The 23,913-nt window shown below is 34.3% G+C and overlaps 1 protein-coding gene across 3 annotated transcripts in view; it reads right to left on the bottom strand.

Annotated features, from left to right (window-relative positions):
• Nucleotides 1-1,555: 1,555 nt before the first annotated feature.
• LOC124365758 (lon protease homolog, mitochondrial) overlaps nucleotides 1,556-23,913 on the bottom strand; it is a 33,996-nt gene continuing 11,638 nt past the window's right edge. For all 3 annotated transcript variants that reach the window (XM_046821760.1, XM_046821761.1, XM_046821762.1), the window contains exons 5-17: nucleotides 22,672-22,863; nucleotides 21,246-21,461; nucleotides 19,358-19,446; nucleotides 19,124-19,263; nucleotides 17,895-18,016; nucleotides 16,885-17,045; nucleotides 15,963-16,068; nucleotides 15,709-15,876; nucleotides 14,552-14,641; nucleotides 11,264-11,429; nucleotides 8,411-8,637; nucleotides 2,571-2,735; nucleotides 1,556-1,860 (exon numbers count right to left, since the gene is read on the bottom strand). In XM_046821760.1, coding sequence (XP_046677716.1) covers nucleotides 1,708-1,860; nucleotides 2,571-2,735; nucleotides 8,411-8,637; nucleotides 11,264-11,429; nucleotides 14,552-14,641; nucleotides 15,709-15,876; nucleotides 15,963-16,068; nucleotides 16,885-17,045; nucleotides 17,895-18,016; nucleotides 19,124-19,263; nucleotides 19,358-19,446; nucleotides 21,246-21,461; nucleotides 22,672-22,863 — 1,995 coding nt within the window. In that variant the 3' untranslated portion in view covers nucleotides 1,556-1,707. The remainder of the gene's footprint in view (nucleotides 1,861-2,570; nucleotides 2,736-8,410; nucleotides 8,638-11,263; nucleotides 11,430-14,551; nucleotides 14,642-15,708; nucleotides 15,877-15,962; nucleotides 16,069-16,884; nucleotides 17,046-17,894; nucleotides 18,017-19,123; nucleotides 19,264-19,357; nucleotides 19,447-21,245; nucleotides 21,462-22,671; nucleotides 22,864-23,913) is intronic.

Genomic DNA, 23,913 nt, shown 5'->3' with positions numbered 1-23,913 from the left:
AATAATAAATTTCCCACCCAAAGATGATCTGGTGACTTGTACAAAGCTCAAAGTAATCAAAGCATTCAGTGTAAACTGACGGACAGAGAAAACTGCCTGTTTGTATTGCATTTTCTTTTACTTCAGTACCACCTTCAATTCCAGTTAACAAACCCCCAAAAGGACACAAACTAATAAAGAATGGATAAATGAATAGAGAAGAGCTAGAAAGCTAGGAAACCCTTCAGGAGCTGTAGTAATACTGATTGGTGGTCCTGACTCCTGTAGCATGTAGAACATAGGGTGGAGAGTTTATTGGGTGAAAGTCTTACATGCCTAGAGGAACTGCTACAGACGGGGTACAACTTTTTTTTATCTGGTAGAGATTTCTACCTTTCCTTGTGGACGCAAAGTAGCTGACTGATTAAGATCCAGTGTTCACTTGTTTTAGCTTAAATCTCTCCCGGTTAAATTAACGTGTCAATGTTTTTGGGGCTTGCGGGCTGAATTCATCACCTTTTCTGCTACTGGAGAATACTTTCCTGTTTTAACAGCTCTAATCAAACAAAACTGTTACATAATATATAATTGTTGTAAAGATTATTAAATTAATAATATGCTGGTCTTTGAAAAATTCTTAAGTTCACACACTGTTACACAAACAACTTGAACGCCAACTTGGACCAGCCATATTAGCAGTAAAAAACTAAAAAACTATGTAAATAACATATTAGTATGATGTCAGTAAATCAGTAGTTGCAGAAAATTACAAATAGTTCCAATAATTCTGTAAGATATCAGCACACGTCGGGATGAATTGTGATGAGAAACAACTACATCACTATCAGTGAGAGATCAATAAAATGTTTTACATATTACTCCTAGATAGCATTCCTAGGCATAAAATTATTCAAAGAACGATGACAATACTGTCAATAACTATTAGACAATACTAAACTACATCGATTAGCAGTTCCGCTAAAAGCCGTATGATACTACCTCGCCCAATTCCTGAGTGGACATGGGTACTTCCAGGCTTATTTGTTTCGTATGGGCAAAACCGGGTCACTGGACTGCATCTACTGCTCGGGCGTTCCCGACGACATGAAACACACTTTCTTCCGCTGCTCACATTCAGAAACGCCCTGCCACAAGGCAACTCGCACTATTGGTGCTTTATCGGAGTCGGTCTGCCAAGTGATGCTGCAGGGTCTGTTTGTTCAGGACATCCTCCACGCAAAGAAAGCTGATCTGGATCGTCTCGCGGTCTAGACCTTAGTTCTTTGAAGGCCAGATCGGTGCGAGCCCTCACAGATAAGGTTAAAATCAGACCTAACCTGAGTAATATGATAAACAGTTTTCAGGTTAGGATCCTTAAGTATAAAGGATTTTAGAGGGTAGTTCATGTCTTTTGTGAAATTCTCACACTATAGGCTTGTCACCTGTGTGCATAAATGCATTTTCCTGCCACCCCTCAAGAAAAACAGAAAGCAAAGAATTTGGACTTTAGTGGCAGCTCTTTGTCATTGCCTTTGTACAGGAGTGGGTAACAAATAAAGTAAACAAACATTCCAACTTGATTTATACTACTTTGATATATTTTACTCATTAACAGACAACGAACATAATCAGTCATTGTTGCCTTTCTAAGCTTTGTACAAAATTGTATATAGCGTATAATTAAATAAACCTTACTTTACACAGTATAATCTCCGATTCAATACAGTTTCACGACTTTGCCTGAAACACTATCTTGTGAATGTCTTTGTAATGGCTAACAAAATGTACTTCTAGTCCATCCGTGATATACTTCGGTAAGTCATTGAAATCTTTTTTGTTCTCCTCTGGCAGAATTACACAGGTTACACCGACTCTCTTGGCCTGAAACAGAATTACCACTTTTGAGGATAACTAAAATTTATATTTACCCATCTAAAGGTTTAATTAATCTGAAATATTTTGTAAGATTTTGGTATTTTTTTCATACTACTGTAATGCTAAGCCATGTTAAAAAATTGTTTTGCTGTGCCTTAAAACGTATATGTAATACGTTATACATCCATGTTGTTCAATTATTTTAATTTTTAAAATGAGTTGAAGTTATTTTTATTAAGTTATTAGTTATTTTTTTATGTTGAAATGTATTAGAACACAAAACACTTACAAAATGTCAGGTCTTTATAAGTTTTGAAAATCTTTTTAAGTATTAACCTCTGAAGCAAAACACTCACTATGCAAGTTGTGTAAATACAATCCATGTATAAAAATTAACTTTTATCTAATAAAGTATTGTGATTTTAACTAAGCAATTTAAAATTTATGCCTCTGTTTTTAATTTAGAATATGTATTTATAGCATTGACAATTTTACTATTTTTTCAGTTCCAGGCTTTTCTTTAAAAAAACTGATTTATTTCTCACATATCAATTCCAAACATAAAACAAATAAAATAAAACAGAATTAATGCATTTTAAACAACGTAGGTACTTTGCAAAGTGCAAGTATTAGAACAGAGCAAGTATCCATTTATATTTTTTTTTAAGATCTGTTATAGAAAGCTGCCAGTCTCCGCAACAACCGTCACAACTCACCGCAATAGTCTTCTCCTTGATGCCGCCGACGGGCAGTACTTTGCCCCTCAGAGAGACTTCTCCTGTCATGGCAACGTTCTGGCGTATCGGAGTGTTGAGTGCGAGAGACAGCAAGGCAGTGACAATAGTGCACCCAGCACTTGGACCATCCTTGGGCGTTGCTCCCTGCAGCAACACAACCAATCAAGAAGGTAGAGCTTCCCTTCACATCTCTCCAATAAATTGAAATGTACCTATTTATTTTTTGACTCTGCTTTTTTTTCTTTTAGGACAAGAAGCTTATAAATTGCACTTAGTCCTGTATGAACCTTTGCGGAGTGACAGGATATTCAGGACGTGTAAGGTTAGGGATTAGGGAATCGAGATCCATGAGGAAGAATTAGGGCACTACATTTCAAAGTCATGTCTCCACGGAAGAAGGGGAGGCCAGCTCTGAACCAGCCCCTCCAGTCAAAGTAGGCAGGAGGAGGCACACCCTTGTTGAGGCTAGCAAGAACCTCTGAGGTTAGGGAACAAACCTCACCAACTCCAACAGTCATCACACACAGTAGACTAGACCTATGGAATTGCCCATGAACCCCAGAATCTCGACATTTACAGTTAGTGATAAGGTTGCCCAGATTGAAGTGACACATCGGTTTTTGCTGTGCCCAGTGGTGGGTTCAACTGGAAGGTATAAACCAGCCAGAAGTGATTCCGTCTCTGCTCCTTACTTTGCACATCATTTATGACTACTCTTTAACTCTAACTCTATGCATTCAAAGGCCGTATTTATAATTTGTCCTTGGAGCTCATATGGGCAGCTTTACTGGCCGCTGCCATTTTATCGGAAGTGAGGATTAATTTTTGCCGTAATGTTATCTCAACTCGTATGTCCAGCTGTACTGGCCAATATATAATATGTCCATAGCTCGTAAGACCAGTACCACTAGCCACTAAACATAACAGTCATTTCCTAATATTTTCTTTGTTTTATAATGAGTGGTGAGAGCTGAAACCTATTGAGCAACTTTATTTTAAATAGATTTTTAAGTAAAGCAGAACATTTTAAATTAGTCTATAATTCTTTAAACATTCTTTATACTGTGCAAATAAGATGAATGACGCGTGGTGGGCCTATACACAAACCTAGAAAATTTTAATCTAAGACGTGTGCTACCTATTCTTGACTACACATAGGTAGCACACGTAAAACAGCATGGTAGGTAGCATGGTTTAAAAGTTTAATTCCATAAAAAATGTAAAGACTGAGAAAAATGCAAAATAGTTCATGTCTGAGTATAACATAACTGTAAAGGCCTACTTTATAACATTTTATTTACATATCTTTGTTAACAATATACTACACATAAGAGTTAAATTTCACAAATGTATCTTTGTATTTAAAAGATTCAGTAAAAACAATTTTAAATTAGTTTTCATTTCTTCTTGAAACATTTAAAACTACTATGCAAATAACGCAGAGGAAATTGAAAAAAATTCCAATCTGGGGAGGCAAACATAAAATATGGCGGCTGAGGTGTCAATGAAAGTAGCGCAGCCATACGAGTTGCGAGGAAAAACTACAACAAAACTAACGCGAGCTGTCTGCAACCTTGGTGTGGCCAGTGCTGCTGGCCTTTTAAGCGCAAAGGGTTAATAGAATTTTGGAATATAAGGCAAAAGGACGTTTTCCAAAGGGAAAATTTTCAGACACATTTACTGGCAAAAAAGGTTTATTCAAAGTATGCTCTTTAAGAACTTCTAATAATCTATATAGTCACTCTGATAACAACTTTTATGGTGTGATACAGTAGCGTAGCCAGAAATTTCGTTCGGGGGGGAGGGGTCCGAAACCGGGGGATCTGGGGGACGTTTTGTGTGTTATTTGCCAATGAGTTCACTGGTAAAAGGTAAATACCAACAATATGGAGCTTTAGTAACTACGCCTTATAGAAAGTGGAAAGATGTAATAGGCAAATTCAACTCTCACAGCAACTCTAGTACCACAAATTTTCTTGTATAGCTACAGAAACTTTACGAAGTTCAATTCTGGCCGAATAGAAGGCATCAAAGTGATGTCGGATTCACTGGATAAGAAAGAAAAAGAACAAAACAGACCTTCACTCAAGCGTATAATTGACACAACTATATTCTGAGGAGAAAATGAAATACCTCTTCGAGGACATTGGGCCACTGACGGCCGAAAATCTTTTAGAAAAGGAGGGCAATTTTCGAGAGTTGCTCGGGTACAGATCAATCTAACGGTCGCAAAATGCACCGGAAAAACTCTACTGATTAGAAGTTCGGCTACTTTGGATTTCACTGATTGAGGTGTTTATGAATGGGTTATAATGACGATTTTTTATATCATTACAATGTAGACGAGTACATAATTATCGGAAAAAAGATTTTAAAAAATCACTTTCGTCGGAAATAAAATACACCTGAAAACCTCTAATGATTAGAACTTCAACTACTTCGGACTTCAGTTATTGAGGTAAACGTGGTATTTTTGATTGAGTTAGGACGACGATTTTTGTTATCATTAAACTGTACTCGACTAGCTATATAATTATCAAGAAAAAAATCACTTTTGGTCGGTAAATACCGAAGAATAGCTCTCTAGAGATTCAAGTTTTTACGATTTTGGATTTCACTGGTTGAGTGGTTGAGGTAAAAGTGGTACTTATAATTTTATGTTAGGCCGTTTATTTTAGGTATTAATCCAACGTCGACTAATACATATATAATTATCGAGAAACAAAACAATAAAATCATTTCCAGTCGGATAATACCGAGGAAAAGCTCTACTGATTCAGATTTTGACGATTTAGGATTTCACTGGATGAGTGGTTGAGGTAAAGTGGTACTTATAATTATGTTAGGACATTGATTTTAGGTATTAATTCAACGCCGACTAATAAATATATAATTATCGAGAAAAAAACAAAAATAATCACTTCCCATCGGAATATACTAAGGAAAATTAAATAATACCTCAGTCAGTGAAATCCAAAGTAGTCGGAACTTATCAGTAGAGTTTTTCCGGTGTATTATCCAACCGGAAGTATTTTTTCAATTTTTCTTCGATAATTATATAGTAGTCGGCGTTCAATTGATACCTAAAATAAATGTTCTAACATAATTCTAAGTACCACTTTTATCTCAACCAGTGAAATCCAAAATGTCAAAATCTGAACCAGTATAGAGCTTTACCTCAGTATTTTCCGACCGGAAGTGATTTTATTGTTTTGTTTCTCGATAATTATATATGTATTAGTCGACGTTGAATTAATACCTAAAATAAACGTCCTAACATAATTATAAGTACCACTTTTACCTCAGCCACTCAACCAGTGAAATCCAAAATCGTCAAAACTTGAATCTCTAGAGAGCTTTTCTTCGGTATTTACAGACCGGAAGTGATTTTTTTCTCGATAATTATATAGGTACATTGTAAAGTTTAATGATAACAAAAATCGTCGTCCTAACTCAGTTGAAAACGCCACATTTACCTCAATCACTGAAGTCCAAATTAGTTGAAGTTCTAACCAGTAAAGTTTAACAAGTATATTTTCCGACCGAAAGTGATTTTTTATATTTTTTTCAATAATTATATACGTCTACAGTTTAATGACACCTAAAATCCACGTCGTAACTTAATTCTAAGCAGTCATTTTACGTCCTCAAGACGAATTTTAACGAAGTGGTCGCTAATTTAAACTGTTCGCCGTGTTACGGTTCAGGTTACTTTGCGACGTCACGTGACCGCGCCCTATAGAAATACCGTGATTACACTACACTTTCCGAAAGGCCGAGCCCAAAAGTATCGTTTGATACTTTATGATTTAAACGAAAGGACAATTATATTTTTAAAACGGTCACTTTAATCAATAAAATCAATCAATTTAATGTTTGTAGACAAGAGTAATGATAACTCTCCTTTTTTCTCCTTCTCCATGCTTTATTTTTTAATATGTCTTAAAATTTCGCTACGCCAATGGTGTGATAGGATTAAAGAGATTTTATAAACTAATTTAGAACAACATATTGCTCACAAAATGGAGATTAAGCCATTATTTATCAAAAAAGTGTCATATACTGAATGTCCGGCAAAGGAACAACCAGACAAATTGTCATAGTATGAATAATAATAATTATTTACTATACAGCCTATTTTACCATATTGGTGCTGTGGAAAATAATGATTTTAATAACACTGAACACAGTTATCGCTTAGTTAATCATAGTTAATGGAACAAACAGTATATAAAAAACAAAAAATAATAAATAAATGTTGGAATGATAAAGTACCATCTTTGTATAGATTAGTAAAATACGATTGTACACGATTTATAACTAAAAGTTTTATAAGGTTAGTGTGAGAAAAGAATAAAACTAGGCTTTGATAAATTAAAAGGTCGATATTTACATTTTTAACATGACCTCAGTTTAAAAAGCACCCTTTAGATAGAATAATACTGTGTAAATGAAATTAAGAGCCGACTGTTCTGACGACCATCTTCGTTTTATTCCCATAAGAACAATTTTACACCTCATGCACTTTTAAAACCTTATTTTTAGTCATAAAATTATTGGAGATGTCTTATTTTAAAGATATGCAGGATCCAAAAGTTTTTTTATAGGTCTTTGAAAAATCTCAAACGTTTTACTTCAGTATACAATTTACAAAAAACTAAAAAGCATTTGGATGCTTATTAATTATATCTTTAAAATGAGACATTTCCCATAACAGTAGAATCAAAAATAAGGGTATAAAGTATGTGAGATTTAATATAGTTCTTATGGGGAGAATCTCAAGGTAGTTTCACTACAGTCGGCTCTGAAGTAAAAATATTATACCAAGAGATCATGTAAAATCTCCTTATATCTCTTGGGTGATTAGTGCAACTCAGCTTTGTACTGTTACAAAAATGTCCCCACCTTATAATTGAGGCTATTACATAACTTGCCAGGTAAGGTTTAATATCTATTGTGTTGATTGATGACAAGATTAACCCTTTGAGTGCCAAGTATTTATTGAGTGGGTGTACTGAAAAGTGCCAGGTATTTTTCTAGCGGGTGCACCTAAAAGTGCCAGCCCTTTTGAAGGCATTTTGCAAGGTTTCAGTAAAAAATTCAGTTTATTTAATTAATAAGCTATCAACATACTTTTTGTAATTTTTCTTTGAAAACTCTGCCTAATTAACATAATATAACAAAGTTACCATAAAATTAAATTTAAGAATATCAAAAAATGGACTTACATCACAACATTTTAGAATTTATTTAAATTTTATTTTTCAACTTAATTATTGTAACCAAAAAAATTGTATCCTTTTCTTTGTCCATATCACTGGAAAGGGTATTCAATTGTCTATAAATCTTGAAAAATGTATATCATTATCTTCAATAATGAAGTTATACAACATTTAAGAAACTAATGTCACATTGTTTCCGGTAGCCATGTCAACCAAAAATGTTTATATGTGAGTTCTAGATTGATTTTCGTTAAAGTCAATTGATCGGACGTGTACTATAACTATTTATTTTGAAAAGAACAGTTCTTCACAAACAATTTAATATAATATTAGTTTAAAAATATTAAGTTTTCTATTTTTTGTGATTTTTTTCCCTGAACGTCCGGTAAAATCAGACGGCACTTTTCAGCCAACTTTTGACGTCCGGTATAATCGGATGTTGGCATTCAAAAGGTTAAAAATTGATCACATTCAAATATATATCTGCACTTAATTCTTTATTTTTCCATCTGTTGCTTCTTGACAAATCCTAACTGAGAGAATATCTGTGCTCGGAAAGATGTTTTACCAGAAAACTTTTACGTTGACAAGTCTCACCTCAGGTACGTGCAAGTGGATGTGGTTTGTCGTCAGGAAGCTGTTCTTGGGGTCGAGTTCAAAGAGTTCATTGCGAGCTACAGTCAGAGCTATCCGACACGACTCCTTCATCACGTCCCCGAGATGTCCCGTCAGTTCCAGTGTCCCCGCTATCGCCGGCGTTTTGGCATCCGTGGAGGTGTCCAACTGCTGACGCAGCGCCGTCTCTATGAATAATGTCGAGCCACCTGTGAACAACTGAAACTCGTTAGAAGAAACAAACTAACAATACAAGTATAAATATTAACATTATACTGTATCAACAACTTCTTGTTTCAAAGTCAACAGAGATATTCATTGCATTCAGTAGTAGCGAATAGACAATAGTAGCGACTGAAAATTGATTCACCGCAGCTCGATCCCATTGACACACAGAGACATGAAAACAAAACAGCTGAACAAATGATCCCCACACAGTGCCGGATTACTAGACACGCCAGATAGATGCATGGCCGGATAATCGATTATACTGTACTATGAAATAGATAAGTATTTCATTTGCAACCTTTACTGTTCAACCAGCTTTGAAAAACAAATCTACAATACTTTTGAATATTAAGGCAAGTAACTATCAATTTAAAATTTTGACAATTAGTGTATTTTTAACCCTACTAGTGTTAACCAACTTATTTCTGTTGATCAAACATGCCCTTGCATACTTCTTATGCAAACTATGAAACTCTTATGAAACTACACCAACGTATCGACTTCATTTAGGCACCACTGAATCGTGAATGAATTGAGCTATCGAAAGCTATATACAAGTATATGCAAATTTAGCATATATTCATGTAAAACTATATTTCTAAAACTGTTATTTCCAAACTCGTACATAAACACTCCATTTATGCCCATATATTGTTTTTGGTTTGTAACATTAGTGCGGTTTGTTCTATATATACACAATAAAGACTATGTTATCATAAAGTACAAGAAATTTGAAAAAAATGCTATCTCACATTTCTAATTTTCTCACAACAACTTTATTTTACAAGCATGGTCTACCCCTAAATATTAAAAACATTTCAAAAATGTGCATATTATAAAATATTAAATTTTTTTAACTAACAGATGCCATTTTTTTAATATTAAAGAGAACATAACATTATTATTTATTTCATTTTTCTCTTATCTATTCAAAACTATGTTCCAAATTTAGTTTCTTTAGCTTAACTAGTTTTGGAGATAATAATTATTCAATAAAAAATACAAAATGCCGGCTAGCGGCTAAATAAGACATTTCTCGACCTGTGTTTATATGAATTTTTTTGTTTGAATTGATGAACACTCTCACCCATAGAAGTTTATGACATCCTTGTATATAACACCATATACATTGCTCCATATTTGTATTTTTAATTAAAAAACCCTTACACGAAGCTCCAACCAAAATAGTCTGAGACCATAGGATAAAATGAGAGGTTTATGTATATAATTGTGTCACTATCACTTTATCACTATGACGATGCACAAATTTAAAATTAGTTTTGTAACAAGAACAAGCAAATAGTAAAAATTTAAATAGTAATAAGCAAAAATTTAGGAGCCCGGGATGCTAAATTTGCAGTGACTAAAGCGTCATGGAGACCTATGGGATTGTGAAGATTAAGTCCTAAAACGAAAAAAAGTTTATGATAAGTTTTTCATTTTAGTGTGGAGGAAAGCGTGTACAAATTTTCAAAAATTAAAAAAAAACAGTGACATGGAAATACTTGGGTGTGTCAGACATTCATAATGTATTCATAACGCGCTATGTCTTTCTGATAACCGAGTGATAACAATCTGACGAGTAATTAGAGGAGGGTAGCTATAAAAAGGGGTAGTAAAAAAAAAAATTTTCAGGTGTGTCAGATATTCAGAGCGAATGTTCAGTAAACTAAAAAAAGTGTCCTATTCAAATGACTGACGATTTGGACATGGTCTTGAAAAAAAAAAAAAATGCGGCCTTGAAATACTTGAGTACGTCAGATATTTATACAGGCTGTTCAACTTGATGCCCTAATCGTTCTAAATGATAATCTGACAATAATGTGGAGGAATATTGTTAATCTGACAATTTAAAAAAATTTATATTTATAAATATAAAAATTAATAAAAAATTATTTATTGATATAAAAATTAGAAGAAATGAACCCTGTTTCGGCAAGATTTCAAGTTGACAGTTCTTTTGGTCTTCTGTCAGCAGCCGAGGAACAAATGCCTAATATGGGAAGGAGTAGGCTCGCCCCTCCCCTCCAAACACCGGTTCGAGCCGGTCGGTTACGCCACACCCACCTACTGGTCGGCGGTCGGACACTTTTTGGACAGACCTCGTATTCATGGTTTTAGCTACCTCACCCTGTGAAAATCGTCAGATTATATTTTTTCCATAATCCTTCAATGATTTCCTTCAAAATAAAATAAAGTTTAATCGCGCTCGAGTATTTCAAGGTAACGTATTTTTTTACATTTTTGTGACTAGGTAACGTATTTTTTTTACATTTTTGTGACTATACCACACTTAAATCGTCAGATTATTGAAATTTACACTGTTCTACATGTACTTAACTTACCTTGTCTACATCTGACGCGCACGAGTTTTTCTGAGGATCGATTTTTTTTACTAGTCTGACGGTCTGCCATCAACGCAGGCCCCTATATTAAAGGTTTATATATGGCAGGGGTACATTACAGGGTACAACGTTTCTCCCCATATAATTTTCTGACGCTCTATAGTAACACGGAAAATCCCCGCTTGGGCTCCCCTACTAAAATAATTTAAATTTAAAATTACCTAAACAATTTATTAATACCTCAAGTGTATAATTCACTTACCCATGGCAGTCCATGCCAGTCCCATGACCACACCTGGTGGTGTCTGTTCATACATCCTATCGTGAGTGAATACAGGTTTGCCAACAAACTCCTGCAAATTTTCTGCAGTTACTTCCACCTTGTCCGCTTCCTTCTTCACCACCTTAAATGCTACTTTGCGTACAACCTGGAATATGAAGTCTATAAAAAAACTTTTATACACACAAACAACTTGTCTAATTTAATCTTTTTCATTCACAAGTATTTTACTTAATTATTTTAATTCCAACCACACCAAGGTAATCAGTGGATGTCATAATAAAATAGCACTAGACCGTGTGAGTGAGTGGATGCATTTTATTGTGATTCCCTTAAAATCATCATTAATGTGATCAATGTTCATAGAACTTTAAACTAGGTGAGACAAATAGGTAACATGGTAGATTAAACTTTATTTTTATGGCAGAAACTTCACAAACCAGAGGAACACTAAGTTTTCCGATTTCGAGACGGGTGATTTCGTTTTCAACTCTGTTGTGTTTGTAAATAGCCACCCCCCTCATAATCTACTAAGCAAGTGTCTTCTATTTTACCATTGGCAGTTTAATAATAAAGAAGTGGCTAAGGATTATGCCTATTGCAACAGTCATGTCTTTTGTAAATGTGTCTAAACTGAGGCCAATCGCTCATTCATTATCTGCCACAGAGATCTGGAAGTAATTTTTTTGACATTGCCAGTAACATAAATTGTAAACAGGATATTAGTAGGAGAGGAAAGGAATATGGTTGCTTGGAGAATCATAGTGATGATTTCTGTACTGAACCAAAATGTAAGACATTCACTTTTTAAGAACTAAGCGCTCTTGACACAGTGGAATTCTAAGTGGCCATGGCTGTTCTATGTCTCAGGTCAGTCAGATTGATTTATCAGGTTGCCACATTCTGTCCTTCAACCCTGGGGGACCACACATACAGCTCGTCAGGCCACTACGTGTGGCCTAATATGTACAGGGTGATTCAAAAAGAATACCACAACTTTAAAAATATATATTTAATGGAAGAAACATAATAGAACCTTCTGTTATACATAATTATAAAGAGTATTAAAACAAGTTTTTACGCTCAAAAACAAGTTCAGAGATGTTCAATATGACCCCCTCCAGACACTCGAGCAATATCAACCTGATACTCAAACTCATTCCACACTCTCAGTAGCATATCAGGCGTAACAGTTTGGATAGCTGTGTTATTTCTTATTTCAAATCATCAATGGTGGCTGGGAGGGGTGGCCGAAGCACCAATCCCAGGGGGTAAGGTCAGGGCTTCTTGGAGGCCAGTGATGAAGTGCTCTGTCGCGGGCTGCCTGGCGGCCGATCCATCGCCTCGGGTAGTTGACGTTTAGATAGCCACGGACAGATAAGTGCCAATGTGGTAGAGTTCATCTTGCTGAAATATGAATTGTTGTTCTTCTTGTTCGAGCTGATGGAACAGCCAATTCTCCAACATCTTCAGATACTGTAGTCCAGTTACTGTAGTTTTGGTCGAAGAAAAAGGAACCAAAAAACTTTATTGGCTGAAACATTCACCTTAGGCGAGTCACGTTCATGCTCAATTGTTTCCCGTGAATTATCAGTACCCTTTATTGTGCCAGTTGACTTTCCCACATGTGTGTTCATCACTAAACACACTCTTGGAAACGAAAGATTCATCTGTTTACATTTGAGCAAGGATAAACTCATAGAAATTGATTCTTTTAATCTTATCAGCTGCAGGTTTCAGCTGATATCTATTCTTAGACGATAGGGTTCCATTACTAATCTTTTTCGTAGGACTCTCCATACAATTGTTTGTGGAGGTTGAAGCTCTCTGCTAGCTCTTCGAGTCGATTTACCTGGGCTGCGAACAAATGCTTGCTGTATGCGTGCTACATTTTCATCACTCGTGCGCAGCCGTCCAGAAATTCTCCCTTTGCACAAACACCCATTCTTAATAAACTGTTTATACCAACGTTTGATACACCACCTATCAGGAGGTTGAACACCATACTTCGTTCGAAATGCACGCTGAACAACTATCGTCAATTCACTAATGCAGTACTCAATAACACAAAAAGCTTTCTGTTTAGCAGTCACCATCTTAGAATTAACTGACACTGTTGCCTTGTCAACAGCGCCCCAAGTGAACGAATGAGCAACTAAATGAAACTTTAGAGCTTCCTTAATTCGCCAACGGATAGTGCTTAGCTCTCCTTTTATTATCTGCAGAGTTATAAATTTCTAAAGTTGTGGTATTCTTCTTTTTTTAATCACCCTGTATATTGTGCAGTTATAAAATTCAATCCTTATTTAGTTGTGGCTGGAAACTGCTGCGATTTCTCGGTTAAGTAAGTAATTAAATTAATATTTATCTAGTTGCAGCTTATAGCACAGTAAATATCGTCAAAAATTATTTTTTATCCGAGTGTCAGGGTCACTGTATCTGTTATAGTGTATTCTATTTTGTTCATACTACAGACTACTTGATTGTATTTTTATTCTGCAAATACTAAATCATTTTTCCAGTGGCTACCAGATTATTTTATGGAGCCAGAAAAAAATAATCACTCAAATAATTTATTATGAATGTTACTAGAGTAAGAAGATAACAATTTTAAAATTCTCCAAGTATTTGTATCTCACTAAAACTAATATAATTCTAGAATACCAAAACCATAAAAATTTGTACATCTACTAAAATGTTTTGAATAATCTTAATTGTAGTTCTATATTGTTAGCTTTATAGAAATCAGAAATTAGAAATCAGAGATTCTTTATTGATAATCTTTAAGATTACAAGTAGCGTCAATGAAAATAAGATGTATATAGTTATTAGTGAAGTTTTATTATAAAAAGTATCAGTGGTCTTGATTGAGTTGCCTCCAAGAGTAGAATTCCTCTATTGTATAGATGGTTCTCTGCAGTAGCCAGTTCTTCATTACTGTTTTCATTTTCTTGAGATTATCTTGATTATTCTTGTTTTCTTCTGGCAGAGCATTAAAGAGTTCCTTCCCAGCATAGGTAGGTTTTTTCTCAAATAAGTCTGTTCTGTGAAGAGGTAGTGGGAAGTCCTGACCATGTCTTGTATTATGCTCATGGAGGTCACCATTTCGAGGAAGGCCTCTTGTTTGGCAATACAATATTGTTTCTATTATGTAAAGGGATGTTACCGTAAGTATTTTCAATTCTTTAAACGTAGCTCTACAACTTTCTCTAGGTTGTAGGTTGCCTATTAAACGTATTGTTTTTTTTTTTATAGTTTGTAAGCTCTTACCTTCTCAATGTGTTTCTGTAGATTACGGACACCACTTTCTCGGCAATAAGATTTGATAAGAGTCTGCAGAGACGAATCTTGAATATTGATCTGTTAAAAATCATAAGAGTTTGTATTCAAGAAAAAGAACACCAAATGAATTAGTAATGAAATTGTATGAATGTTTGACATTTACAATGAACCAAGTAATAGTAGTAATATTAAACTTTGTTACGGAAACAATTTTACAAAATTACACTGCATTTAGCAATATTCAATACTAAATCATTTTAAAGAATATTATCATAATTTTACAATTATATAACAACAGAAATTTATTCCTTTTGTTCCTCAATAATTTTTATCCCATTAATTCATCAATGGAATAAATGCCTTTCAAACCAGGATCAGGTGTTTTAGTCAGAATTTGAATTGTTTAAGACCATGGAGATGTTAAATACCTTCAAGGAACCTGCTTATTAATTTAACACTAACTTGGAATAGCAAGTGTTCAAACAATATCGTTGTTTTGTTTATTTCGAAAGTCGTCACTGGCTCTAGTTTTATATTGGTCATATGGTTACAGTTAATAATTCAAAGCTCCTGACAACATCTTTAATAATTCTAAAATTCAATTTAAACAGAATTTTGACAGCTTACTTTGGTCTCTAAATACTCTTGAATTTTATTTACAACAGCTACCCCACTATGTCAAACCATACAACAAATTTGGAAATATAACATAATATATAAGATAATATAACATATCTCTGAAACAACAAACACTGTTATAGATAAAGTAAACATTCCTTTACAAATATTGGTTTCCTTTCTTATATCACCTTCCGGTTTACAAAATCCTATTATAGACCTAAATAATTCGGAACAGTCATATGAAAAATATTCAGATTAAAACAGCCGCAGTAAACTTACTCTTAATTGTTTCTAATAGCATTCAAATTTAATTTATATTTTACTATTTGTGATTTTACACTATTTTTTACTTTTTAAATGTGTCTTTAGTGAGACTTTTCAATTATTTATAGTAATAATTGTTTAAATTTTGGACCACTCTAAATTTCAATTTTCCCCATATACTTAGCCAATTTAGCTTCTTTTGTGTAATTTAACAAGTTCCACCTCAGTTATCTGGTCTGTTTAAAATGTTACAACCGTACCTGCTCCTTTTTCAGCCCAGAGTGTTCCATCGCCTGTGGGATGAGGTATTGCTTGGCAATTGCCATCTTCTCCTCTGCCACATACCCGGAGACATCGATCATCTCCATTCGGTCCCTCAGGGGTTCGGGTATTGTATCGATGACGTTCGCGGTGCAGATGAACAACACCTACAACAGAAAACATTTCTGACGATAAACTCAAGTCATTTAATGTGAATATTATAAATTGCTGCTCATCAATCTCTTGAACGTACCCTGGACAGATCAACGGTCACGTCCAAATAGTGGTCAAGGAAATTGGCATTCTGCTCCGGGTCCAACATTTCCAAAAGAGCAGAAGCTGGATCACCCTGGTAGCCTCTGGAACAGGATTTAAAATAATTAGCTGTATATAATACAAAGATAAATATAAAAATATATTTCATTTTTAATAAATATTAAGGCACTTACCATATCAAAAACAACCTTTTGTAAACTCTCTTCATATCTGTAAGTTATATGTCTGCTATAAAAACTGCCTACCATTCTCTATTTGAAGCACACCTCAGATATGGTCTAGAGGTATGGGGAGAAACCTCAGCAAGAAATATTCAGAGAGTATTGATATTGCAAAAGATGGCCATAAGAGCCTTAGCTGAGTTAGGTTTCAGAGAAAGTTGTAGAGAAGCTTTCAGGACCCTGGAGGTTATGACAATAGCAAACCTCTACATAAAAGAAGTCATCTTGTATACTGATGAACAACCGCTACAGCAGAATAGACACTTCCATGACAACAATATTAAACACGGCACATGTTACCACCTACCAGCTCATCTTATCTCCCAATATGAAAAGAAAATCTCCTATATGGGCATGAAGCGCACAACCTTCTGCCAGAACAACTGAGATGTCTCACCTAGAGAAAATTGAAGATACGAGGATATACCTTGTATAAAGTCAATTACTTAATAGTTTTAAATTTTCATTATTTAATCTCTTGCATCTTGGTTACGTTTTAATTTATTTACCTTTGAAATTAACGTGTTACACGGAAACTGGTGTTAAATCACGTTCCCTACAACAAAACTTACATTCTAAAATGAAATACATAAATCTTAAAGTAAAATAAAGTTCACGCAAGACTTTAATTCCGATGTACATAATATCAAAAGCTTGTTATAAAATCCACCAACATACTTGCCAATTTTATCCACTTCATCAATAAGTACTAGTGGGTTTTCTGTTTTTGTTTTCTTCAAACACTGAATCACTTTTCCCGGCATTGCTCCGACATAAGTGCGTCGATGGCCTTTGATTTCTGCAACGTCAGTCATTCCTCCCACGCTAAACCGGAAATACTGAGGAAAAAGAAACAACATATTATATCACGTAGTATTTTATGAAAAATAAAGTCCATACATATACATATTATAACCATTTAAATAATAAACTACGACTAAATAGTAAAAACAAATCAACTTTAAAGTATCATCGTGGAAGATAGATCATGATTGATCAGGAAGCAATGTTCAAAACTTATAAAATAGAATAACATAAAAATAAAATATATTGTACAAGCTTCTTGCTAATTGGATTTTAAGTATCCATTAATAATCCTAATAATTATTAATAATAATAACTATCCATTAACTCACTCTATAATTGAATTTTATTTTTGTGGGGCCTTTTGCTTTTAAGAAAACCATCTCGGACCGACATGACTGAAAAAAGTGGTAGCACTAATAATATAAAAAAGTTTGTACTTAAATATAAACACGTCGTTAATAAATACAAGGATATCAAATTCGAATTGGCCAGTTGCATTTTTTTATAATAATTAGTAAATCTAGAAATGGGAATTGATTGTGACGATCTATTTCACACGTGAATTTTAAAGAAATGGTGCTTGATCAACATCAGCGATTAGCATGGTCAATAACATTGAACAATGACAAAATTTCATAATCACATTCCTCACGATACAAGAACTGATGAATTAAAGGCTAGAGTTTTTATAAGTTTTATGATCTTCTATTTTGTTACTATATAACATTCTTTAAGAAATGTTAATTGTTGTGGGTATAAAATTTAAATCGGGAATGCTTAATAAGACATTTCACAATTTTGAGTTGAAACAATTAATGGGTTAAGTACCAGACATAAAGTACATCACTGAACACAACGCTTTACAATTATGAAGTATTTACCTTTCTATTTAGAGCTCTAGCGATAGATCTTGCGATGCTCGTCTTTCCGACACCGGGAGGGCCATAGAAACAGAGAATCTTTCCTTGCGTCGAACCCTTTAGTTGACTCACGGCAATGAATTCTATGACATTGCGTCAACATTAATCAGGTTCAGTTTGATTATAGGTTTTGAAAAGACACATTCATGCAACAAACAGTGCTGATTTGACATTACAATACATTAATTTCTAAGTAAGTATGATAATTAATCAATATTTTGACAGACGAAAGCTGGATCACATGTTATGAAAAATTGTAATTTTGTTATTAACAATTCCAAGTGTTTAAAATTACTACAAATATTAAATGAACACATAGACGACTACTTTTGTTTTTCTACCTGATACATGTAAAAATGCTTTCCCCTTGCCTTTAAAATATTAGGCTTAAAAGTCATGTCCAAGAAGTCAAACTGATTCTTTTTAATGTTGCTAACACGTTCCAAGAGCATAATTGAATTTTTACGTTTATTAAAAAATAAGTACCCATTGAGTGCAAGAGACAAAATTAGTTTTAAACTAAATAATTCTCATACAACAACAGCAATGGATAATACAATGGATAGTAATGGATGGACAGCAATGGATAGTAAATTTGGTTTTATTTTTAACCAAAAACATACACAAAGTAAGTGTGGTGGGCATTATTGCACAAGTACCAGTAATTGTATTGACATTGACATTATGTAAAAGACACCAATGATTACCGCAAAGTGTTTTTGCAATGTAAATAAATTTATTTTGTTTGGTAATTATGCTGCAGGAATTTTATGAAACACTGTAGTACAAGATACCTTTATTTCATGGCATACCTTTAATTTAAAAATACTGTTTTAATTTTAATTTTTTTTCTATTTTCAATATTTGAAAATAATTTTATTTCACAAGGAGACATCTGCTTATGATTGTTAATTTTTATTAATTTGTACTCAATAATAGTATTGTTTGAATTGTTTTTGTATTGTTTGGGGCAAGTTACAGAATTGTGGTTTAAAAAATATACAAACCAGGTAGTGCTAGAACCTTTATCCGTCTAAAAATAGTGTGGTAAAAATCTTGCCAATCTAATTCCACAAGAATTTGAATGGTTGGCTTCTGTAAGATGAATTTCGATGAAGTTCATAACATTTATAGATCCTAACACCAAATAACATGTTAAGCTAGCACATACAATGACTGCACTAACGTACCAAGAATTCTCTTCTTCACGTCCTCCATCCCGTAATGGTCCTCATCCAATATTTTTGCCGCTTGGATAAGGTCAAGATTCTCCTCACTCATGATTCCCCACGGAAGGGAAGTCAACCAGTCCAAGTAGTTTCGAGTCACACTGCAACCACAAAAAGCATGCATCTTATCTAAACAATCAGAAGTAGGCATAGTGTAACATTGAACATTTGGGAACACTGTAAACCGTTACTTACTTGAACTCAGAAGACTGACTCTCCAGCAAGCTCAGCTTGTTAAGTTCCTCTTCTAGAACTTCCATCACAGCAGCCGGAACTTTCAGTTCCTACAGACAAATACTGGCTATAAAGTAAATCTATGAATTTAAATATTTTAAACTGCAAGGGAGATTATAAAGTGCAGCCATGGTCACAATGGTGATCAGCCTTACACAAAGAGTTGAGGGATAGTACAATTGTTCGTTGAAACGAACATTCTATACGTGTTTAAAGTTTCGTTTGCGATAAAATATGTTCCTTTTAAATTATTTTTTTTACAAAATGTAATAACTGTCCATCATTAGAAAGGAGAAAGTGGGAGAATTCTAGCAATGCAACTTTATTACTTTTATTATTCAATATACAGTAGTATCCGAGTGATGAGTTTTGAATATCATTAAAAAATGCCAACATCCTATAAAAAGCGACATATTACAAAGTCCGCCTGCAAAGTGATAAAAGCAATACTTAAATATATATTTTACAAATTGCTATTTTTTAGGTGTTTCTGATCACACCATATCAAAGCATTGCTAATACATCCTATGAGGTGTGTCAGATTCACTGTGGATATCCATCTTTCATTCAAATGATGCTGAACTGAAAACTGTCAAGAATAATCTACTGTATTTTGAAAAATGTTATACTCAGAACAAATTAAATATTAAAATACAAGTGCTCACAGCAGTAATCAAGTAACAATGGAATGTTGAACTAGGTAAGTAATAGATGACTTTTGCAAAAGTTAATTCAAAACAACAAGGATATACAAATGGCATTGAATTTTGTTTGTAACCTTTTAGTGGTGAACTTCTAGTAAATCGAAAGTTGTGCAATTGGTTACATTTATTACATGACATATTTTGGTCAAATGATTACTAATAGAGCTTGGTAATTTGGATGTACTTTTGTGCAATTATGCATTCTAAAAAGAGTTAGTCTATAAACCAAGAGCCATTTTGCACTGGATAAGCGCACAACCTAGTATTTTTTTATTGAGGAATTTTACTTAAGAAAAATCTATTGTCACCCACACTAGTTTTGGTGAAGTTCGAAATGGAAGTGTTTCAATAGGGTTAAAATGTAAACAATATGTTTGCCCTCAAATTATATCCTTCCTATGTTGATACTCTTAAAACCAACGATCAGACAATATTAATAGTTATCTGACTACTAGATATAGACTGAAAGTCACTACTTTGAGGGTTTGTATGTGGTTAATTAATGATCATTTAACATTTATTTATGCATCTGACTATGATATAACTATTAATTATAAAAATATGATTTTAGATAAAAATTATCATCTTACATTTTTAACCCTTTTGATAACCTTCTATTTCGACCTCCACCACATCTAGTGTGGCCGACAATTTATTTCTTTCTTCAGGTAAATTTCTCTATTGACTTCAAGAAAAACCAGGATGTATGTTTATAGAACACGAGTTGGCTTTTAGCTCATGGACTACTCAGCTATTAGTTCAAGGTCGTTAAAATGATTTCTTCTTAACATGCTCAGTTTAAAGACTGTCATAATACGTAGCAAACATTAATTATTACATGCTGAATTGTGATTTTTTAAACACCCTATTCAACTAAACAATAATATTGTTTACTATTTAGCATTATAACATTTTTTTTGGAAAGATCTGTCGTTCTCAATAATTTTAGAGTACAACGACAAGTAAGTTAAGAGCTCTATGTAAGGTTGAACATAAGTATCTCAAGTAAATACAATTTTAGATAAGTATGTATCCTGCCGCACATCCTCTAATTTTCCTTACTTTTGCTTAGTGACTACAACTCAAACAACAATAATTATTTAGTACGCAAAATATCTTGATATCTCAATGAATTTCAGCCTAACCTTGATTCGTTCTCGGAACTTATCACCAATGGCGTCCTTATCATCCTTCTCCATTCCAAGCTCCTTCTTGATGACCTTCAACTGTTCGTGGAGAATGTACTTGCGATGCTGCTGTTTCACCTTCTCTTCTACCTCCCGCCCGATCTTCTGCTGCAGCTTGCTCAACTCGTACTCCTTCTTGAGTAGAGCCAGCGATAACATCAGCCGCTTCGGTATCTACAAGCACACACTTTGTCACTTGGTTAGGTCTAAATAGACAGAGCAATTTAACCTTGTTCTACTACAGTTATACTACAATTAAGCTTCAGTTTAAATGGTTTTATATATATTGAAGAGTTACACAAAAAGAATGATAATGTTCTATATATAATATTATTTCTAGTTATGAACGAAAATATGCTGAAAAATAAAACATACTGGGTCTTAAATCTGTAGAAACCTCACATTTGAGGGTTAAAAATAAGTATGGGAGGCACAAAGATCCTTTCACAACTAAGTGCTGAATCTAAGGCACTCATTAAAAAAAAAGAGCCTGAGAGGGAAGTGGTTGGCCAGGATACTTCAAAGTTCAACAAATATGTTTGAACTCAGTGAGTCCACATGTCTTACTGCTTCAATGGTCTGGATAGACTCTATTTCTCTTCAAATCCAAGGTCAGGATTATGTTCAGTTTACCTATGCCAGATCAACTGCATACCAACAAGAAAGAATATGTACGAGGTGAAGATGGCATTAGAACTCAAGTACAATACGAGTTGCCATGTATTAAAGATTGTACATGTGATCAGACACAGTGACCCCAATGAGCAAAATGATGTTGTATGTGTTGGTGGCACTGGTTTTGTCCAATGGTGACTGGTGTGTACCACAAGAGCAGTTATTAGCAAGATGCCATAAACCTGATGGTATGCGGTAGACAATCTGTGGTGGAACACTCATGAGTGGTGTTTATACACCAGTGGTTTGTACACCACGAAAGTGATAAAGTATAGGGATAACCAGTTGTTGAGGTTGGCTCCATCAAATACAATATTGATGTTAATAACATTTATTTTTATGTGCCCCATCATCTTTTGAAATTTCCTCAGAGCATGAGAGAATCTTAATTTGTTAAGAGTCTCAACCACTGGGGTCTCTGAGAAAGTGACATGAACCATTATAAGTGAAATGAAATGACCACCAGAGTTATGGTGTTATTTAGTCCAACTAAACATCCACGGGAACCAGATAAATTAAAAGGGTCAGTATTGTGTGTACTAGTGCTTTTTTTCATTCCTTTCCTCTCCTGTTACCTTTTACTCGTTTGTTTTTGTTTATATCGTTACAAGATCTTATATTATTGGACATTAATTATTACTCTACAAAATCCCCTTTGCTGTGGTAAAATAACTTAACATAAAAAAAAATAGATGAAGTACAATATTACATCCATCTCCTCCAGGACTGCCTGTAGCTCAGCCGGTTCTGATCCAGTGAGCACTGCTCCCAGATCTGACAGGTAGACAGGGTTGTCCACCACCCTCTGGCCCTGGTGCAGCATCTGCTGAAGCGAGTCACGGTAGAGAGGGTTCAGCGAAATGATGTCTCGAATAGTTTTGATCACCTCCTGTGTCAGGGCCTGTAAGCACAAAACAGCATGCTCTGTTGGTATCATTTAATCATAAGGTATTGACAATATATAACAGTTTCTAGCAGAATACAAATACTTGAATTTGTTTAAAAAATTTTAAATTGTCCAACAGAAACAGAATAATTTAGTTATTGTATAATATACAACAAACCAGTACAACAGACTCTCTTAATTTGTAATGCAAAAGAAATTTTTGTGAAGTGCTTATATATTTTATACTATAAAAGTACTAAACACTCCTTTAGCATCTTTGATGAGACTGTGTGATGATCATCCTCCAGTGGATGGGCTAAAACCGAATTTGCCATAATTAGAGGTAATTACACAATTGATTACCGCTCCTAACCTAACTCTTAACAATCACTTAATCATATTTAATTATAACAAAGAGGTGCTTATAGCTGAGCTGACTGTCCTATTTAAATATAAATGAGTATACTGGCTTCATTACCTGGCATTCTTTCAATTTATTCTTAAAAATATTAAAATTACATTCTTTTACGAGGTCCAATCAAAAAGTATCCGACCTCGTCGTGTATCGCGGCTTCTGCTGCCAATAATGAGATAAGATTTGTTGCGACAATAGTTCCTACTATGATAAGGAAAGGTACAAAGTCTTATCTTGATCCCCCGACTGGTTCGTCGGAGACGGGTCAGTATGTACTGATAAGTCAAGTGCGCGTATTGGTTTTCTCTAACTGTGAAGATGACGGAAAAAGTGGAACAACGTTATTGCATTAAATTTTGCGTGAAACTCGGAGAAAAACAAAGTGAGACCATTCGGAAAATTCAGCTAGCATTCGAAAATGAGGCAATGAGTGTTATGCAGAATAAAGAGTGGTATAACCGTTTCAAAAGTGGTCGAACCTCGGCAGAAAGTGACGCGCGTTCGGGTCGACCAAAAACAAGTCGAACTCCGGAAATCATCGAGAAAGCAAAAGTTTTGATCTGTGAAAATCGTCGAATGACTGTGGAGGAAGTAAGTACTGAGTTAGATGTCAGTTTCGGATCAGCTGAAGCAATTTTAACGGATGACTT

This window comes from Homalodisca vitripennis, chromosome 7, assembly GCF_021130785.1.
Source record: "Homalodisca vitripennis isolate AUS2020 chromosome 7, UT_GWSS_2.1, whole genome shotgun sequence".
Classification (NCBI taxonomy): Eukaryota; Metazoa; Arthropoda; class Insecta; order Hemiptera; family Cicadellidae; genus Homalodisca; species Homalodisca vitripennis.
Note: the sequence above shows the minus strand (reverse complement) of the source record. Positions and strands in the feature narration are given on the sequence as shown.